Below are 17,891 nucleotides of genomic sequence, written 5' to 3'. Positions count from 1 at the left end.
GTCTAGCAAGAGTAATGTATGGGAAGTAATCAGTCAGAGCAACCCATCTTTCCCTTTTCTGCTGATGCCCTTTCCAGCCTTTGGAGGCCTACTGTTATTCATTATTGCTTCCTGAAAGTTATTTAGTTCACTTAAATGAGAATTTCTTCCATATTTCAAGTTCCAGACTCTTAGGCAAATTAACAGATGTTTACTTCAGTTTCTAATACTTTGCATCACACATAGTGGTACTTTCTCAAAGCGGTGGCAGTGAAAGGCACAGTTGCAGTGATGGGCAAGGCACTGACCTCTGAATAAATTGCCCATCAGAATATGCTTGCGTAAAATTTCCATCAGCTTGGGCTCTTGCTATGCTTGAGCATGTCCAAACTGCATTGAAGCTGTTATTTGCAGACCTGTTTGGTTTAATGGCTTCAAAATACTGGTGTAGAGATCAGATTAAAGGACTTGAGGATCCTCCAGTTCAAGTGTAGATGAGAGCCTGAGAAGGAAAATTAGATACTCCTGCATAAGAGTGGACTCTTTTTCACTAACCCACACAGTTACTGCTGTTATGAACATGCCACTTTTGTTTCATTGATTGTGAAGCTGCATTTTGTTGGCTGCTACAGAGTGAATACATGTATTTTTCTTGGTATTTGCCCTGAATTCTTTCAACACTAGAGGACTTGTTCACGATCACGATGCACAAGCCCACACAGTGTTTTCTGGAATTGTATTTAAAGAATAACTCTTCTTTCTTGTTCTTACTGCAGAGATTAATGGAAGTATTAAACAAGTGGGTTGGGCATAATCTTTAAGCATAATAGTTTGACCTAATCAGTTGAATTCAGTCTTTGCAATGAAAAATGTGCTCAAATACTTTCAGATCACTCTTACTTGAAATGCTTTGCTTTTGGAATGGAAGTCAGGAGAGAGACGGGCATTCCTGGGTGAATCACTGTGCTGCTGCAAGTTTTGCTTCCTGGCTGTAAAACAGGAAAAATGGGACTGATTTCCCTTAAGTGATTTGAGAGAAAGAGCTAGAAGCTTTATTTTAGCTGTGATGATTGAAGAGAGACAAGATCTACTGGGAGAAGGAACATCTTATGCAAGAATTAGGTGTTACATTTCACGTCTTAATGAAATCTTTGAAAAATTGATTATTATTATATTCAAGAACTATAATGATTATATAGACATTTTCATGGAGATTATTAGATTCCATTGTATACTTTTTTCCCCATGGTACTCCAGGTATTTAACATTTGCTAGCTTTTCATCCCATCCTACATTTTGCAGTTTTAGATGAATTCAAGCTATTTAGCTATTTTCTCTATCTTTTTAGAAAAAGAAAAAAAAAGGTTTTACAGTTCTGAAGAAAATCAATCAGCTTTTCAAGACATCGTTGCAAAGGAAACGTGCCAAAAATTATTCAAAATGTCCATTGTTAAAATGAAGCCTTCACAGATTTGTATTGACTTAGAAAACATAAAAATACAAAATAGTATCTGCCAAGAATTTGTCTGACATTATACAGGACATGGAATAAGTTATTTCTCTTCCCCTATTAGAAAATTTGCTTTAACATTTTTAACTATGAAGGGCAGATTTGCTTGCCAAACAATTGACCTTGCCTGTTGTTCAGTCTAACCCATAAATGTGTTAGTATTTCTCATCTATTCTGCAAGCATAATTAGCTCTGGTTAAAAAAAAAAAGAAAAAAAAAAAAAAGACAAAAGTAGATATCCAGCTACACATTTGTCTGTTCAGCAGGAAGGTGTCTTCCTTCTTCTGCCTCAGTGGGATCTGCTGTACCATGTATTGATTCAGTGATCTGGCTGGGTGCTCAGTATTTTTTTTTTTAACTTAATAACAGTATAAAAATAACTGTTAAAACCATCTGTACCTGAGCAGATTGTCATTTATGCAACAATTCGGAGTTTATTTGTATGTAATAATAAACTGTTTAAGTGCTGCTGACTGATTTGTGGGGTTTTTAGAGGAGATGGGAACGGTAGCCTAAGGCTTTGAGTGTTGGCCTTTTTATTTCATTATTAACTCTGCAAAGGGCAAACTCCAGCTCATCCATCCTTCCCCTGATTCTATCTCACTCCAAAACAATGAGATAGCAGAACTAAGCAAAGGCCTGGGCACTTAATAAACTCCATAACATTTTGAGATGGTTGGTTTCTGATTTTTCACAACTCACAGAAATGGAATGATGAGAAGAACCAGTTCTTCGTCCCTGAAAATTAGAGTTTGGATTGAGTGAGCTCAAAAATTGCAAGTGACCTCTCCAAATACTTATTAAAGTATCTGCTTAGTTTCCTTTACTGTATATAATTACAAAAAGGTATATATCCTACTCAGCCTCCTGATCTACTGGTGCAGTAGCACCCCATGTCACTTCTTGCTGTTAATCCCAGCTCCGTGCCCTGTTCACAGCTGTGCTGGCATCTTTGCATCCTGGAGCAGTAGCCCTGCTCTCGTGTGGCTCAGGAGCCCCATATGATATGTGGGTCACTGCTTGCTCGGGACAGGTTTGTTCTGGCCCCATGGGCGTTCCACCTACGAGAGCACCTGGTGTGCCCCCACATTTTACATGTTTCTGCAAGCAGTTGCAGTCAGTGACTGGTTTCATTTGAAATTAGATCCTACATCTGCTTTCACCGAGCACTGGAAGATTTGTTAACACTTTTCAGTGCGAAGTCAGAAAGTGAGCGTAAGTAACATGATCCTGAGGATAAGAAGTACTTTAAGTCTCCTCTGGAGACAGTGACCAAGGAACAAGTAGTGGAATGAAGTTTCATAAACTGTTCCTCAGGTGGAACTGGTTGCATCAGTGTCTCCTTTACTCCTTCCAACCTAAATTCAGGAATTCTCCACTAGAAAGGACTGGATTTACTCACTACATCAGTTAAGGCTGATTTGCAAACCAAACTGCAACTGAGAGTGTGCATTTCCTCTGCCACAAGAAATGTGTTCAAGTGGTCCCATGAAATGGGAATTTCAAAAGTATCTCAACCTTTCTCAATACTTGTACCAATCACCTTTGTGATGGTTCCTTTTATTTTGAAACTACTCCTCTCCTCCAGCAGAGCTGCTCTTTTGAATTATTTATACTTTTTTTTTTTTTAGCTGACAGCCTGGTCTTCAAAGATGTAGCCATTGCTTCACCAGAGATTATAATTTCTGGTTTAGTACAACTTCCTCACGTATTCCATTAGCTTGACATAAACTATTCCCCAGGCCTCCTGTTAGTCTTCCAAGAGAATTAACCCTCATGGAAAACATGCTTTTCTGTAACTATTCCTGATATTCATAAATAATGGATGAAGGTTTTGTTTCCACTGCAGTGCCAGCTCAGGTTGTAATTCAGGTTATATCCTTTTTCTCAACCCAACACACACAAGTCACTGCTTCAGATTAAACAGTGCTTTAGATTTAAGGCTTTGGGGCCTGTCAGAAGTTGTGTGTGCTTTAAATGATGAAGCAGCAGGGATGCAGGTGCAGACCAGTAGTGGATGCACATGCATTATCATTTCCATTTGGATGAGGGTTATGCTGTCGAAGCTGCCATTTGATTCGCACTTCAGAGTGTTCTTGGAGCCTGCAAGCAGTAGACCTTTGGGCTGAAACTGAAGATGTTTCAGGACATTGCCTAATACACTCAAAGAGCTAATGAGTATTCACTCCACAGGATCAGAAGAGTGTAGGTTAGTCCAAAAGAAATCTCCCCAGAAGATAGGCAGGTGGATGCTGGGTCCTCAGCACCAACCCTTGCACTGATGGTGCACGGTGCTGGGTAATGTCACTGCAACCTTTAGCACGCTGCCTGGGCTGCTAATCTGCTTGCAATCATTTTGTGTGCTTGAATGCCGTTTCCTGTTTTTTGCAGTTTCCCTGTGTAACTGCTCTCACGTTGAGATTAGCTAGCTTGAGCAGAATAATTGTAGAGAAGAATGGCATCAGTTTACCTTTTTTCTTGCATAAAATAAACATGTGGAATCCTCCCTCAAGGTTTTCCTGACTTCTCGAGTTGTTAAATCACTTATTTCCGTATTTGCTTTTTTTGTAACATGCCTGCTTTAATCAACGCAGTGGGACTTTCTGACAGCACTGGGACGTATTTCACGTTCACATCACAGGAGAGCAAAGCCCAGCAGGATAACATCTTTTTTAAAAATTTTTTTTAAAGCATAAGACATTTGGTTTTGCTAAACAGATTGGATGTTCTGATTTGAAATTATGAGTGGTTAAACGGCATCCTATCTTTAATTAGGTTGCATAGACTGAGTCATTTTGCAAGCTAGACATTTTAATTTACAATCTACTGCACTGCAGCACTCTTCAAGGCCTTCTGCTCTGTAATAAGGTATTCAACTTGCAGCACAGGCTTTAAAAATACTGGTGTACTCTCTGTGACTTCTTGTTTATTTTATGTTTTCAATTTTAGCTGCAAATCAAACATGCAGTTACAGAAGCTGAAATTCAGAAGCTGAAGACGAAGGTAAGAATTAATATACGGTTAATACACGCTGTTTTTTTCGTCTCATGCAAAATCAGATCCGAAGACGTATCTTTATGTGGGTGGAGAAGTCAGCATCCTTATTAAAGGCTGATTAAGAAGCAGAGTGGCTCAGCTAAATCTTGTCTTGGTATATATTTTCTATTCAAAGTTTCAAGTAAAATCATAAGTGCTGCTATTAAGAGAAACTGCCAACTTATGTAGATTCAATTAAATATACATTTTAAGGGATATTATAGTGACTAAATGGCAGATTTTTAGTTTTACAATTCTAATGCATTTTCTCAGGTTTTCAAATTATATTTGTATTGAATATTCAAGTCTAAGTTAGCAGGGTTTTTATTTACCAGAAATGTTAAAGTATCCTGTTTATACTAGTTTCCTTTTTTGACATTTGAAAAAAAAAAAACTGATTTATTTAAAGGTACGTAATAGAAATTACTTTTTATATAGAGACAAAAAAGAGCTGTTCCATATTGTTACGGTTCTCTTTAAAAGATATCTAGAAAGGAAAAGGCTTACTAGTTTAACAGAAAACATTATCTCATGATTGGTTGCTAGTTATTATATTGAATTGCTACAGCAATAAAAAGAAATTGTATTTTTTGTACTAGGATAACCTTTATGGGCAGGCAACTGATAATTCAGCTGTTGAGTAATATTAGGTTTTATAATGATGTCCTTCCCTTTGAGTACATTATAAAGGAAATAAAAAGAAGAGAAAGAGAAAATTGTACTTGAGCAAAATATTTTATATTATTTCCTTTTAGCAACCATTTGCACTCACTGCGTATTTTGTATAGTGTTTATCAAATCTGCATAAGTTGTTGTTAAATCCAAATTCAGAATGCAACTGTTTTCTCTAATGACAGTTCGTGTTGTACTGTTTTAGTTCAGAAAGTGAGGAATCTTTTCTCCCTCTGCTTTCCAGTTGCAGTCTGGCAATCGGAGCCGCACGGTCAGTCCCTTGGGATTGATTTGCTGAGCCCCACTGACTTCATGGCAAGGATATGTGGGTGTAAACGCTCACCTGGGCAAATCCATTTGCAAGATTAGGGTTAATGTGGTTTTTTGTGCTGGACTTTTTTACCTAGTGTTTTGAATAGAGCCAAAGAAAATGTGACGGGTTTAGGTATATTACTACTAAAACTGCAAACAAGTTATTTTATTTTTGTGTTCATCATCCTTGATGCTAGCAGAACTGCCTGAAGCAAACTAAACAGTCTGGATAAGTGAACAAAGATGTTAAAGCATGTTTTGTTTTCCATAAATTCTGGGAGCTAGATTCTACAAGTTGCTACAACCCTGCCCTTATCCAGCACCAAACATTCAAACCTGCAGCTAGCTTCAGCTGGGAAGTGAGAAGCCTAACACACACACACACAAATTAATAAAAAGCTAGCAAATCAGCTAAGGGTTATTATAAACTCAACAGAAAAATTCAGATTTCTTTGAGGTCACTTGGAAAAAGTCATTGGACTTCACTGGTCCCGAACAGTTGAACTGCACTGGTCATGGAGTTAAGCAGTGCTGATGGGTTGGGCAGAATTAGCCCCTGAAATCTTCAACAGCAAGGGCATATTTTCCTTTCAATATTAGCTTCTTACACCTCGGTAAGCAAGTTTAAAGAAAACAAGAGTAACATATGTATAAGAAGTTCTCTTTGTCCTCGTAATAGTTCTGGCATAGTTTCAGTATTGGATGCGAAACTCTCTGTTTGCTTAAATGAAAAAATATTCTAGGTTATGACCCAATGTTAAATTTTGAATTATGCTTCAACCTCTTTTGTTTGGCTTTCTAGAATAAGCAATATTATGACATGAAGACAGATATTGTGAGAATTCAATGGAATTCCTAATTTGGGTGAAAAAGCAGATAGATCAGACGCAATTGGGTTTTTTTCCTGTTGTTTTCTAAAGTCCTTAAATACAATACAGAACCTGGAAATCAGATTCCTGCCAGAATAAGAAATCTCATCATTTTGTGAAAGTGTATGAATGCTTTATAACACCTGAGCCTCATGCATAGAGCAAAAGGCATCCCTGGCACTCCCTGATTAACTCTGCAGTTTGCCTTGAATCCTCCGCTATTGATATTTTTAAAGTGTGTTTATTATAACTCAGAGAAGCACAGAGGCTGCACTGGAACACAGAGCAAAGGCTCTACTTTGTTTTATGAGGAGGAATGATGTTTTTATCAGCCTGTTTTCTTTGTCTGGGAATGCTCTTTTCACTGGTAGCATATTACTGTTATAGGTATTAATTCCCTGATTTTCAGTAGTCATGTTGTCTGAATTAATCCTCAGCGATGAGGCTGCAGTTGGCAGCTTTTTCCTGACTGCATCTCCGCTCTTCTGTTCAGCTGCAGGCTGCTGAGAATGAGAAGGTGAGGTGGGAATTGGAGAAGACCCAACTCCAGCAGAACATCGAGGAGAACAAGGAAAGGATGATGAAATTAGAGAGTTACTGGATTGAGGCACAAACCCTGTGTCACACGGTGAATGAGCATCTCAAGGAGACGCAAAGCCAGTATCAGGCTCTGGAGAAGAAATATAACAAGGCAAAGAAATTAATCAAGGATTTTCAGCAAAAGTAAGCAGTTACGCCAAGCTTGGCAAATGAATTAGTGGCCAGATAGGAAACATGTATGTGATATATTTTGAAATTTGAAACTCACTATTTAACACCTGTAAGGTAAACAATATTTTTCACTTTTTTCATGAAAAACATGAGCTCTTTATTATGGTAAAATGTTAGTAGTATTCAAGTATTAGTTCAGTGTTGTTGAATAATAATAATATAACTGAATAATGATTTAGTCTGTAGTATTCCAGGTTGGAATGTTTCAGAATTACTAGATAACTCGATGTCATTACAAACAACCGAGAGTAATCGTAGTAAAGCATTTGATTAGCAAGGTTTGCAGCGATTTATATGGGTATTGTGTCAGCTGGATTCCCTCCTACTGTGTACTAATGTGATATCAAAAAGAAAATTGTTTTGTTACCTTTTACATTTTGTTTTTCTTCTAGTAGATGCCAAGAATGTTTCAGCTGAGTTGAGCTAACTAATGATTACCTGGCCCGCTCTGTTTCATGTGGTCCCCTCTCCCTTATGGCTAGCAACAATAATAACATCTTACATTTCTAGAACAGCTTCTATTCCCCCAAATTTCTTTTCTTTCTTTTTTTTTTAATTGCAGAAACTTTTTTTTTTCCTGTTGAAAGATGTTCATTTAAGGAAGAAAACTCAAAAACACACAGCAATGTCAAGTGACAGCTGGGAAGTACAGAAGTGAATATCCTGTTCCATTAAAAAGGGTTTTATGTAGTGAAACTGTCATTAGCCATCTTGGAATTTTGTGACTGTTCCAGAATTAGCTGGTGTCTTGTGTGCTTTCTATCACAAATGCCTTAGATTTGCAAAATAAGAATAGGGAAAACAGCTAGCATGAGCTTGGATAACCTTTCTGTTCTTATGCTGCTCCATTTCCTGCACCAGAACACAACATAAAATAAGCTAACATTGTTTTCATTGTAAACACAGATTATGAAAAAAATAGTTTGATATCACGGTTTTGATTATCAGTTAGAACATCTGAGATTTTTTTTTTCAGATAAATTCCTCTTGCCATTTTTATGTCTTAACATATTCACTTAGACCAAGTAATTGTGTAGGGTTTTGTCCTTATTGGGGTTTCATACTTCTTACTACATCATTCTTACTACATCAGTAATAAAATATGGTAAGGACAGATTTTTCTGCTGCATAGTTTAAGATATATCACAACATTTTATTTTCTGTTTGAATCTGATTTCTTTGATGACACCAAATGCATCTTTTTCCTTTTTTTTTTTTTTCCCCTAAGAGAACTTGATTTCATCAAACGCCAGGAAGCTGAACGAAAGAAAATAGAAGATTTGGAGAAAGCACACCTTGCAGAGGTTCAAGGGTTACAAGCTCGTGTGAGTAATAATTACTCTTATATTTGAAGAATGAGACAATTCTGTCTGATATTCTGGGAAAAAACCCTATCTTATAGATGTGTGTGTGTTCCGTCTAACACTGTGTTGTATTTCTTTCAGATACGAGACTTGGAAGCAGAAGTTTTCAGGCTAATGAAGCAAAATGGGAGCCAGGTTAACAATAACAACAACATTTTTGAAAGGCAGACATCTTTTGGAGAAGTTTCGAGAGGAGATCCAGTGGAAAATCTAGATACTAAGCAAGTGTCTTGCCTGGATGGCTTAAGTCAAGGTTTGTTTGAACCAAACCATAACTCCTATTAATACATATGTAAATAGCATGTTTATCATTTAGAAGAAACAATAATGCAGGGACGTTGTTATTTTTTCCAAAATTCAGTATCTAATGACAGCCATATCAGGGTTATACCAAATAATGCCAATATAGAGTCCCAGAATAGCTGTGCAATGTGTATACTGAAAGAAATGAGAGTGACTGAGTGCTAATAAAGATCGTTATTGATTTCATAAAGCTTTCAGTGGGATGTCATCAACATTTAGGTTTAATTCAATGCTTCTGTTATGTTAATAAAGTGGGAGAAAATTGTGTTTTCTCCTTTGTTCCTAAATCTGTCCTTGATTACCCAACCACCAAAGATCAATCAAGAACAAAGTTACCAGAATGAGAAAACCAATGTTAAATTAACATTTTGAATGGATTTCTCCATGTTCTGATCCCACCTTGGTACAGACATCAAAGGGACTGTGTAGGTGGCACTCACCGTTTCTCAGGATGGAGCCTTTTGTAAATAAAATTCTAATTTTTTGCCGGCACGTCAATTAAAAATCTTATTCAGCTATAGCACAACCTGATTTACAACATAAGACTTGTAAGACTTTGTTCTGCCGTAACAATTTGTGGCAGTGCTGAGATCTGGATAGGTGCTGTCGGTAGGGTGACTGTAACCTTTACTTGTTTTGCACAGAGAAGATAATTCCCATTTTTCAGGCCATGCCAGTGAAAATATACAGATAACTTCCACAGCTTACTTAAAGTTCTGTAATTGCAAGTGGCTCCTTATTGTTGAAGTATATGCGAAATTAAAGCCAGTTTTAGGTCCACAGCCTTGGAAAAAAATTGTTTGGCGCAGGAGCGATACTTACTGTGTATTTAATACCAACTATGGAATCAGGTGTCCGAGATGTTGGAATTCTGATAAAGGAGCACCAGACTTTGTTCCTATATAGATTTTCATTTTAAATAAGCTATAATGTTATTATGAATATTATGAAAAAAAATGCATTACATTACCAAATAAATTAATTTATAATAATCTCAGACCTGTTTTATTAAAATGGATATTTTAGCGGTTATTTCATGTGTGGACCCAAACTGAATATTGCTCTACAAACGAATCAATATGAGTTACGTTTGTAAGTAAGTATGTACATAAAAAAGAGCTAGTCCTCGTGAAACGGTATTTGGGTGGTCTACAGACCTTGTGGAACTGGTTTCCCAGAGCTATTTCTTTCTAACAAGTGTTTATTATTCTGAAATCTCAGACCTTCAGAAGCACTCAGGATGACAAGGAAATCTGTATTTCTGCCATAGATACTCCGTGTTACAAAATATTTAATCCTTACCAATGCTATTAACAGGAACCCTTTCAGAAGTTTGCATCAGGAGTGAAAAGTATGTTTTCTTTACCTGACACACAGAAATCATATTTACACTTACTATTGTAACAATGTCAGTACACGTTCAGGGCTCAAGAGCTGAAATCCAGGAATTTCTACATGTAAAAAGAAAACTGCAAAATTCTTTTTAAAAATTTGAAAATTCTTTGGAAAGCATTCAAACTCTGTGTGTCAGTACTTTTAAATTACATTTCTCAATTGATCTATTTGCATTTTCCAAGAGCTGCTGTTTTTCATTGCAAAAACACTCCCTTGGAGACATGTTACCAGTGTTCAGTACTTCTGAGAGCTAGAATAGACGATCTGTGAATTTAAATGGCCAAGTTTAACCACCTACATACAAACACAAATTATTTGCTAGGAAAAATAGACAATCAGCAGTGATTATTTGAAAGCAGAAACAGCATAAGTTAGACCTTAGATTCCAGGCTGGATTTGTGTTTTTAACAAGTGAAAAAGAAAAGTCCTTTTTTAAAATAAAGAGATCCCTAAACATGCTGCTGCATCACTTTTTGACTTCCATATACCTTTGCCAGTAAACTCCGTAACAAAGTCTCTGAAGTCTGTCTCAGACAATGATGTGGTGATACTTGCTCTGCAGAGAAAGAGCATCTGTCTCCATATCACCCTTTTGTAAACTTTTTAAGAAAAGGACTTGCCATTGTCTAGTAATACTAATCACTAATAAGGAGTGTATTTTCTGATCACCCCGTGGATGTTTGCAGAGGAGCCATAAAGGGTGGGGGGGGATGTCCACGATGTCCTTGGAGGGTGAGCAGTTTCTGTGGGTGCAGTGTGTCATGCATAGCACCTTGGAGACATTCACACAAGCACTCTAATCTCTGCTGGCTTTTTTTTGGCGAGTATAACACGTGTTTCTTCATCAAGCCTCAGCATTGGGTTTGTGGAGTGGGACTGCATGTACACAGCCACATCCCATAATTTTTATTCCCGAGTTTGCAGGTCTGTCACCCCTCAAAAAATCAGGTTATGTAAAAATAGATATTTTAATTAATATAATACTAAGAATTTTTTTTTTCTTCAGTATGATCTGAGGTGTTTATTACGTTCTTGCATGGAACTAGATTTGGGAAGAACTGATGGATGCCACTTGGCAGGGGCTTACACACGAGAATAGCTGTCCCTGTCCCTGCCGCTGCAGGTGCTCTGCCCGTGTTCAGCATCGCACCAGACCGTGTGGCTCCTCAGGCTGCAGCATAACCTCACACCGAGTTTGAAGGGCTGCCAGGAACATCAGCAAAAGTTAGAAATCAAAACCATTATGGACCACGGAGTTCTTCCTTTGGTTTGCCAGGGAATATGAGAAAGAAGCCTGAGGATTGTGTTTCTTCTACAAATACATTATTTATTCAGAGAGTCCAGGAAAACAGGTAAACCACACTGTAGCTTTCTGGTTTAGTGATCGTGAGCTGTGTCTCCAATAGAGAATCAAACTATTCACTGGAAGGAGCTGGTGGTTTGAAATCTGAACAGTTCGGCGCTGATGCCGACTTTGACAGTATTTGCTCACCTCTGTGCCAACACCTGTTCAAGCCGCTTTGATGGCTGTAGTGTCAGGGTGCCTTGGGATACCCAGGGATGCACCAGTTCACAGAAGGAGATTTTGAAATCTATCAGCCTGTATAATGGAAGAACAGTGGGAGGACAGGTCGGTTCTTTCCTGCTCCACAGTGGTACTGAAATAATTCATATGGAAGCCCATTGGAGTCAAGTGGATGAACATCTGCTGAAAGGAAGTCTAATTACATCATCTCTGAGAGCAAAATAGAACCTGTTATGACTTTTATGTGAGAGATCTGTCAGGCTTCCCGGTGTCCTGGGAGATTCCTAGACAAGCCCACGGGGTGTGCGTTTGTGCCAGGAAACAGCCAGGGCTGGTGGCTCTCTGTGGAAGAGCGAGGGGACTTGAGGGTGACAGCATGTGTGGCCAGGACAGAGACCACCCAGGCAGCTCATGGGTGAGCTGTGAAGGGAGGCCATGTATGGAAGTGTTTGCACTTGAAAGAATAAATACAGGCAGTTCAAATCATGACAATGTTCAGTTATCCTATTGAGTACTTACGGCAGAAGCATAATTACAGGTCATACAATGCTAATGATTTTGTATTGTCATCTGTATGTAGAGTTTAACTCTTATACAAGCAAAACATGGTACTCAAAGTCTTTGCAGTGCTTCAGGAAAACACAGATCTGCACAAATAAAAATGTTTGAATGAATGTTACCCTTATTTACTGACATGCTATGTTAACGTGTGGCGTTGGTTTTGAGAGACAGTTTGAAGTCAACTGACAGATAATGACTGTTGAAATGAGAGGCTCCACGCCACCCCTGCCCTTGTCCAGATGCCTTGTTCTGCCTCTTCCATTGTCCTCTGTTAGCACTTACACGTTCTGTGCACACACTGATTCAGTGGAATATCAAAAAACTGACCCAAGAAGTGAAGAGATTTGAGTGTCAGACTAAAATTGGATAGTTTCTGCTGCGTCAATCATTTCCTATGAAGATTAGGAAAAAAAAGTTGAAACCCCAAAGAATCTCTTTATTTTCTAGTGTAAAAAGCAAAAACACATTTTAAAATGTGTTTTGTCTTACTGCAGCTTTGCGAAATTTTCAGTTTGCTGAAATACTCAGGTTTCATTTGAGTGGATGATTAATAGCAAAGAGAACTGAAGTTGTGTTAGCTCTGTCTGTAGAGGCGAGTCATATATGAAATGTTTAGCATACCTTGCTCACACGACACTCTTGAGCAGGGCAGCTTTGAACACAGGCAGGTAGGATTGTTTCATTGTTCTCGTTTTTATGTGAAATATTTCTCCAGTTCTCATGTATGACGTAATGGTGTTGGGGCAGTAGAGGAAAGCGGGAAGATCTAAAAATGCTTTTCCTTCAAAACCCAAAGAAATAGTCTTTCATGATTTTTCCAGGAGAAACCTATATGTACAAAGACAACAGTAAGTGTAAGAATGATAACACCCATCTCTTTTCTGATGATATATGAAAATAATGCAGCTCTGTGATCTTCATTTTTATTTCATTTTGTTATTTTAAAGTACATAGGGTAGAATACATCATCTTCTGCACAAACCTCAGACTTTCAGAAGGTACAGCAACTTTGTAAAGAGTTAAGAAGTGGGAGAGTAGAGTACATTTCCCAAGCTTTCACCCAGGTGTTGTGATGATTCTTCGATATTTTTTTGGGGCATAAGTACTGCAATCTTGTTGCAAATCTCTCAATGAGTTTTTGAGCTGTTAGGTCAGCATAATGACAGATCTAACAGCCCGTGTCCTGCTTGACACAGCGTTGTTATTTTTCTAATTAACAAGGAAGCAGCAGAGACCCTTCTCTTGTGCAAAATCATGGCTTTTCCATTCCTGCCTTGAATGGCTGTGATTCAGGATGCCTTTCATGGGCCTCCTGGGTTTTTACTATGATGCTAAACTTACACAACATCACTGATGGTTGCAGTGAAAGTTTGTTTTCAGCATTCTCAGGTCCTTCCTGCAAAATTGTAACATTACTTTTCTAATGATTTTACCAAAACTTGTTGCTGTTGGAAAGCTGAAACAACTACAGTAGATGGTGATAATTGCAGTAATGATCGTGTCTTCCAGACTCCTGCTTAAGGAAGGGGGATTGGCAGAGTGTCTTCTGATGTGATCCAAGTGTGAGGCAAGGCTGTATTTGTGTGAGGTTGCTCATATGTTTGTATGAGGGACAATGATGGACAGAGATATTTTAGTGAAGTTTATCAGGTTTATGTAAGCTTTATGAGTTTGAAGAAACTGGATAAAATAGAGAAGGACCTACAAGGGGAGATAATTGTTCTGACTGTGCAGAAAGGAGGAAGTAAAAAGATTGCCACGTAGTAATAAAAAGATGCTTCTACTTGCAGAAGGATTGAGACAAACAATTGAGGCATGGTATTCATAGAATCATAGAGTCATAGAATCATTTTCTTTGGAGGAGAACCTCAAGATCATTGTGTCCAACCGTAACCTAACTCTAGCACCAAACCATGTCCTTAAGAACCTCATCTATACGTCTTTTAAACACCTCCAGGGATGGTGACTCAACCACTTCCCAGGCAGCCTGTTCCAGTGCTTGGCAATGCTTTCCGTGAAGAAATTTTTCCTAATACACAAGCTAAACCTCCCCTGGTGCAACGTGAGCCATTTCCTCTCATCCTATCATTTGCTACTTAGGAGAACAGAAATTCATATTTTCACAAAAAACTTTGAATTACAGATGACCTCATAATCCAGAGGAGGACTGGGATTCCTCTCTGCTGTCCCCTCGTGAGAGGGATAATGTCATACAGGAAGCAACCTGTGCCACTGTAGATCCAAAGGAGTGAGTTTAACACTTGTTCCATAATCCTGTGAAAGGCTGCCTGTAAGGCAGTTCACTCATGAAGGGTTATCTGATTATCTGGATACCTGTGTCACTGGTTGTGTGCTACTGACTGCACACATTGCTTGTTGATATTTTGTATGTATTGTACAAGGTAATTTTGAGGGGCGCTCAGGAGAGAACAAGTCATGTTCTTTAAATCTGTAAGCCATTCTGGTTATGATCAAATATGGAGTAGCCTGAGGACTGCTTGAGATACTTCTGTAATTTGATGAGCAGCTTGCAAAACTGGTGCTGTTACAAGGGAAATGCTTAATGGGGGCAGCTGTGGGAAAAATTACTGTCTAATACCTCCTTCTCAAGTGGCTTTAAAGGGCAGGACTGGAGATAAATGAATTAGTCTCCTGGGTCTAAATTGGCATATTCATGTAGATCCTGGGAAATGTCTGTCAGAAAGCAGTGAGGATTCCTTTATGCCCTGATGGAGAAGAACTCTGTGTAGGCCAAGAACATGCAAGTCTGTTGGGGAGTGTAAGTGGACCTGCTTTCTGGGCTAGTACAACTGTGTTTGACAACTTTTTTTTTTGTGTGTGTGGTCCTTCATATAACAGTGGGAATCATTTGTTGAGTTTTTAAATATTTGCAGTTGATTCATCATTATGCAGTTGCTGCATCGGCATAGATAAACTTGCTAATGGTTTATGCAAATAACCGTTTATTTTTACACATGTATTTTGACAGTGTTGAAGATACAGGTACAAGTAAAACATGCAAAGTGCATCTGCTTGCAAATGCAGGTCCTATCTTAGGAAAAAGGAGTGAAAGATTCTTCTGTTAAATAGCTTAAAATCATGTTTCCATACAGATTTCAATGAAGCAGTGCCAGAAACAGAGAGGTTGGACTCGAAAGCTCTGAAGACTCGAGCTCAGCTTTCAGTGAAGAACAAGCGGCAGAGACCTTCTAGAACAAGGCTGTACGATAGCATCAGTTCAACTGATGGTGAGGACAGCCTAGAACGAAAGGTGAGAAGGACTCTACCCTCTCTCTCAGGCTTCACATGGCGTGCTAGATTGCCCCTGTAAGTCATTTCATCCTCTGTCTTTGTCCTTTCATTGTAGCACAGGCAGTATTTATTCCTCTGTGGCCAGTATGCTATGAATGTCCTTGAGCAATGTGCGAGTCTGGTCTCCTTTGAGTCAGCACACCTGGTTTTTTGGTTTTATTGTTGTTTTGTTTTTAACAGGAATCCTGAGCTTTCTGATTTACGTGCTTTATAATGCAGAGTGAGTCCTTTCATTTATGCAGGCGGTGAAAGGAACTTGAATAGTGTGTTTCTCTATTAATTTGTTAACACAATTCATACGGTACTCATTGTTTTGTCCAATTCTGACTTCCATCTGAAAGCAAATACCAATAAACAGCACTGTGTGTGCTATCAAAAAAGGTAATGGCATGAATTGCTAAAGCATTTCTTACAAATAGAAGGGTAAATTATTAATAAAAGAATTGCATGTTCAAAGTAAACCTTGCTCTGGTTACTAAATAGTATAACTTGCTTTATAATCTCTTATACCAACAGCCGTCAAACAGTTACAGTAGTCCCATGCACATTTCAAAATCACCACTGCCCTTATGCATGAGAGCATCCTCACCAGCATCAGATTCTGGTGCTTCCTCCCTCTCCCCCGTGGCTAGCAGTGCAACAATCTCACTTGACAACCTAACAGAGAACCAAGAAGGAGGACAGCACCACAAAGGAAGTGTCCTTTCCCCACATGCTCGGGGAGACACTCCACTTTCCTCTCCTTCAAAATCTGGGCACAGCTCTGAAGCATCTCCTTTGCATCATCCAGCTGGCAGGAATATTTTACAGGATAAAGGTATTGCTATTTTCTACAATAAATTGATGCATCATTTTGCTCACTTACATCTACTTAATGAACTTCTGTTGTGTAGTAGGACCTTACCAACGAGAAGACCATTGTCTCATAACTTCTTTTGTCTACCGGGAAGTAAAAAAAATACAATTGACCTTGTGTGATGGTATGAGAAAATGGCAAAGTTGAAACTGAGATAATAACTGCTGCCTTTTTTTTTTCTTTCTTAGAACTCACTGAAAAAGATAGAGGGAAGTTGCCTTTAAGAAATTCTTATCTTTTTAAAAACACCAAATTATTTGACCTTAGGACATTTCTGTATTAGAAACATGCGTATCGCAGTGTACTTAGTTTAATTATGTGATTTTGGCACTGCTAGATGCTTTTTTTGGAGGGTGGGGAGAGGCGTGTAAAGCAAGAATAACAGATTGTAGCTTTTAATTGCTGAGAGGCAGCATGGTCTAGATCAAACAAGGGTCGATGTCTGGGTTATCGTTGTTTACAGAAAAAAAAATCAAGTAATTTGTTGAGGGGGTTGGCCATATTGTTGTTTATTTAATTCAGATTCTTTAAATGTAAGCTGGATAAAACACGAAGTAATCCCACCTAGCTCAGGTATGTTTCTCAGATATTAATTTATTCAGTGCATTGATAATATGGCACAGAATTCCAAGTCCTTTTGTTCAGATGCCTAGTGAAGTCAAAATTAGCATTTTACACAACTTTCACATTCTTGGCTATGCATCTTGCATTCTCTGTCACTTAAGATAAAATATGTGATAAAAATTGTTTGTAAGCGAGGACTGCAGGAATAGGTCTGGATAGGTTCTTGACAGATTTTGGCTTACTTAAATTAACTGAAAAAAAATTGTTGAGGATTTTTTTGGTCTGTGTAGCTGAAAAGACTTGCCATTCATTTACAGCCTGTTTTTTCGTAATCTTCATACAGGGCTTTCACAGATTCTGAAAAGACAGATTAATGGAGTTCTGTTGGATTTAGGCTAGGTTACCAAATGCTACCATGTTTACATAGGTTTTAAAATTGCTAGCCTAATTGTATAGTTGCTAATTGTGTAATTGTTAATGAATCAAAATTAAATTCGAAGCTTGAGTTTGGCACGTGAAAATAAGGCTATGAACATAAAAATGTGACTTTCCACTCTGACTTCAGCTTGAATGTATGATTGGTTTATCAGTGAAGTCATAAATCCTGCCTTTCCATCCAGTGCACGAAAAATATCTTGCTAAAAATTTGGTGGAGACTAGCCTTGTAGTGTAAGGAATAGGGCATTATATTCCACTCCCTGTGTTGCTCTTTCCTCCCCAATTTAGCTTTGAAAAATAATCTAAGTATTGGTATTGTGGTTGTTAAGTAAACAACTGGTGCTTTTGAGTATATCCAAATTCTGATGAGTACATGAAAATTAAACCAGAACAATTTAGTTACAAATGTAAAATTTGCATTTAA

At 38.2% G+C, this 17,891-nt stretch overlaps 1 protein-coding gene across 5 annotated transcripts in view; it reads left to right on the top strand.

Annotated features, from left to right (window-relative positions):
* PPP1R9A (protein phosphatase 1 regulatory subunit 9A) overlaps positions 1-17,891 on the top strand; it is a 145,249-nt gene that overhangs the window by 106,958 nt on the left and 20,400 nt on the right. For 3 of the 5 annotated variants that reach the window (XM_065833119.2, XM_071805119.1, XM_065833120.2), the window contains exons 8-13: positions 4,439-4,492; positions 6,872-7,101; positions 8,378-8,474; positions 8,595-8,766; positions 15,411-15,568; positions 16,126-16,426. In XM_065833119.2, coding sequence (XP_065689191.1) covers positions 4,439-4,492; positions 6,872-7,101; positions 8,378-8,474; positions 8,595-8,766; positions 15,411-15,568; positions 16,126-16,426 — 1,012 coding nt within the window. The remainder of the gene's footprint in view (positions 1-4,438; positions 4,493-6,871; positions 7,102-8,377; positions 8,475-8,594; positions 8,767-15,410; positions 15,569-16,125; positions 16,427-17,891) is intronic. The other 2 variants (XM_071805121.1, XM_071805120.1) reach the window with 1 other exon arrangement.

Source organism: Patagioenas fasciata, chromosome 2 (assembly GCF_037038585.1).
Source record: "Patagioenas fasciata isolate bPatFas1 chromosome 2, bPatFas1.hap1, whole genome shotgun sequence".
Classification (NCBI taxonomy): domain Eukaryota; kingdom Metazoa; phylum Chordata; class Aves; order Columbiformes; family Columbidae; genus Patagioenas; species Patagioenas fasciata.
This window is presented reverse-complemented; position numbering and strand designations above follow the sequence as displayed.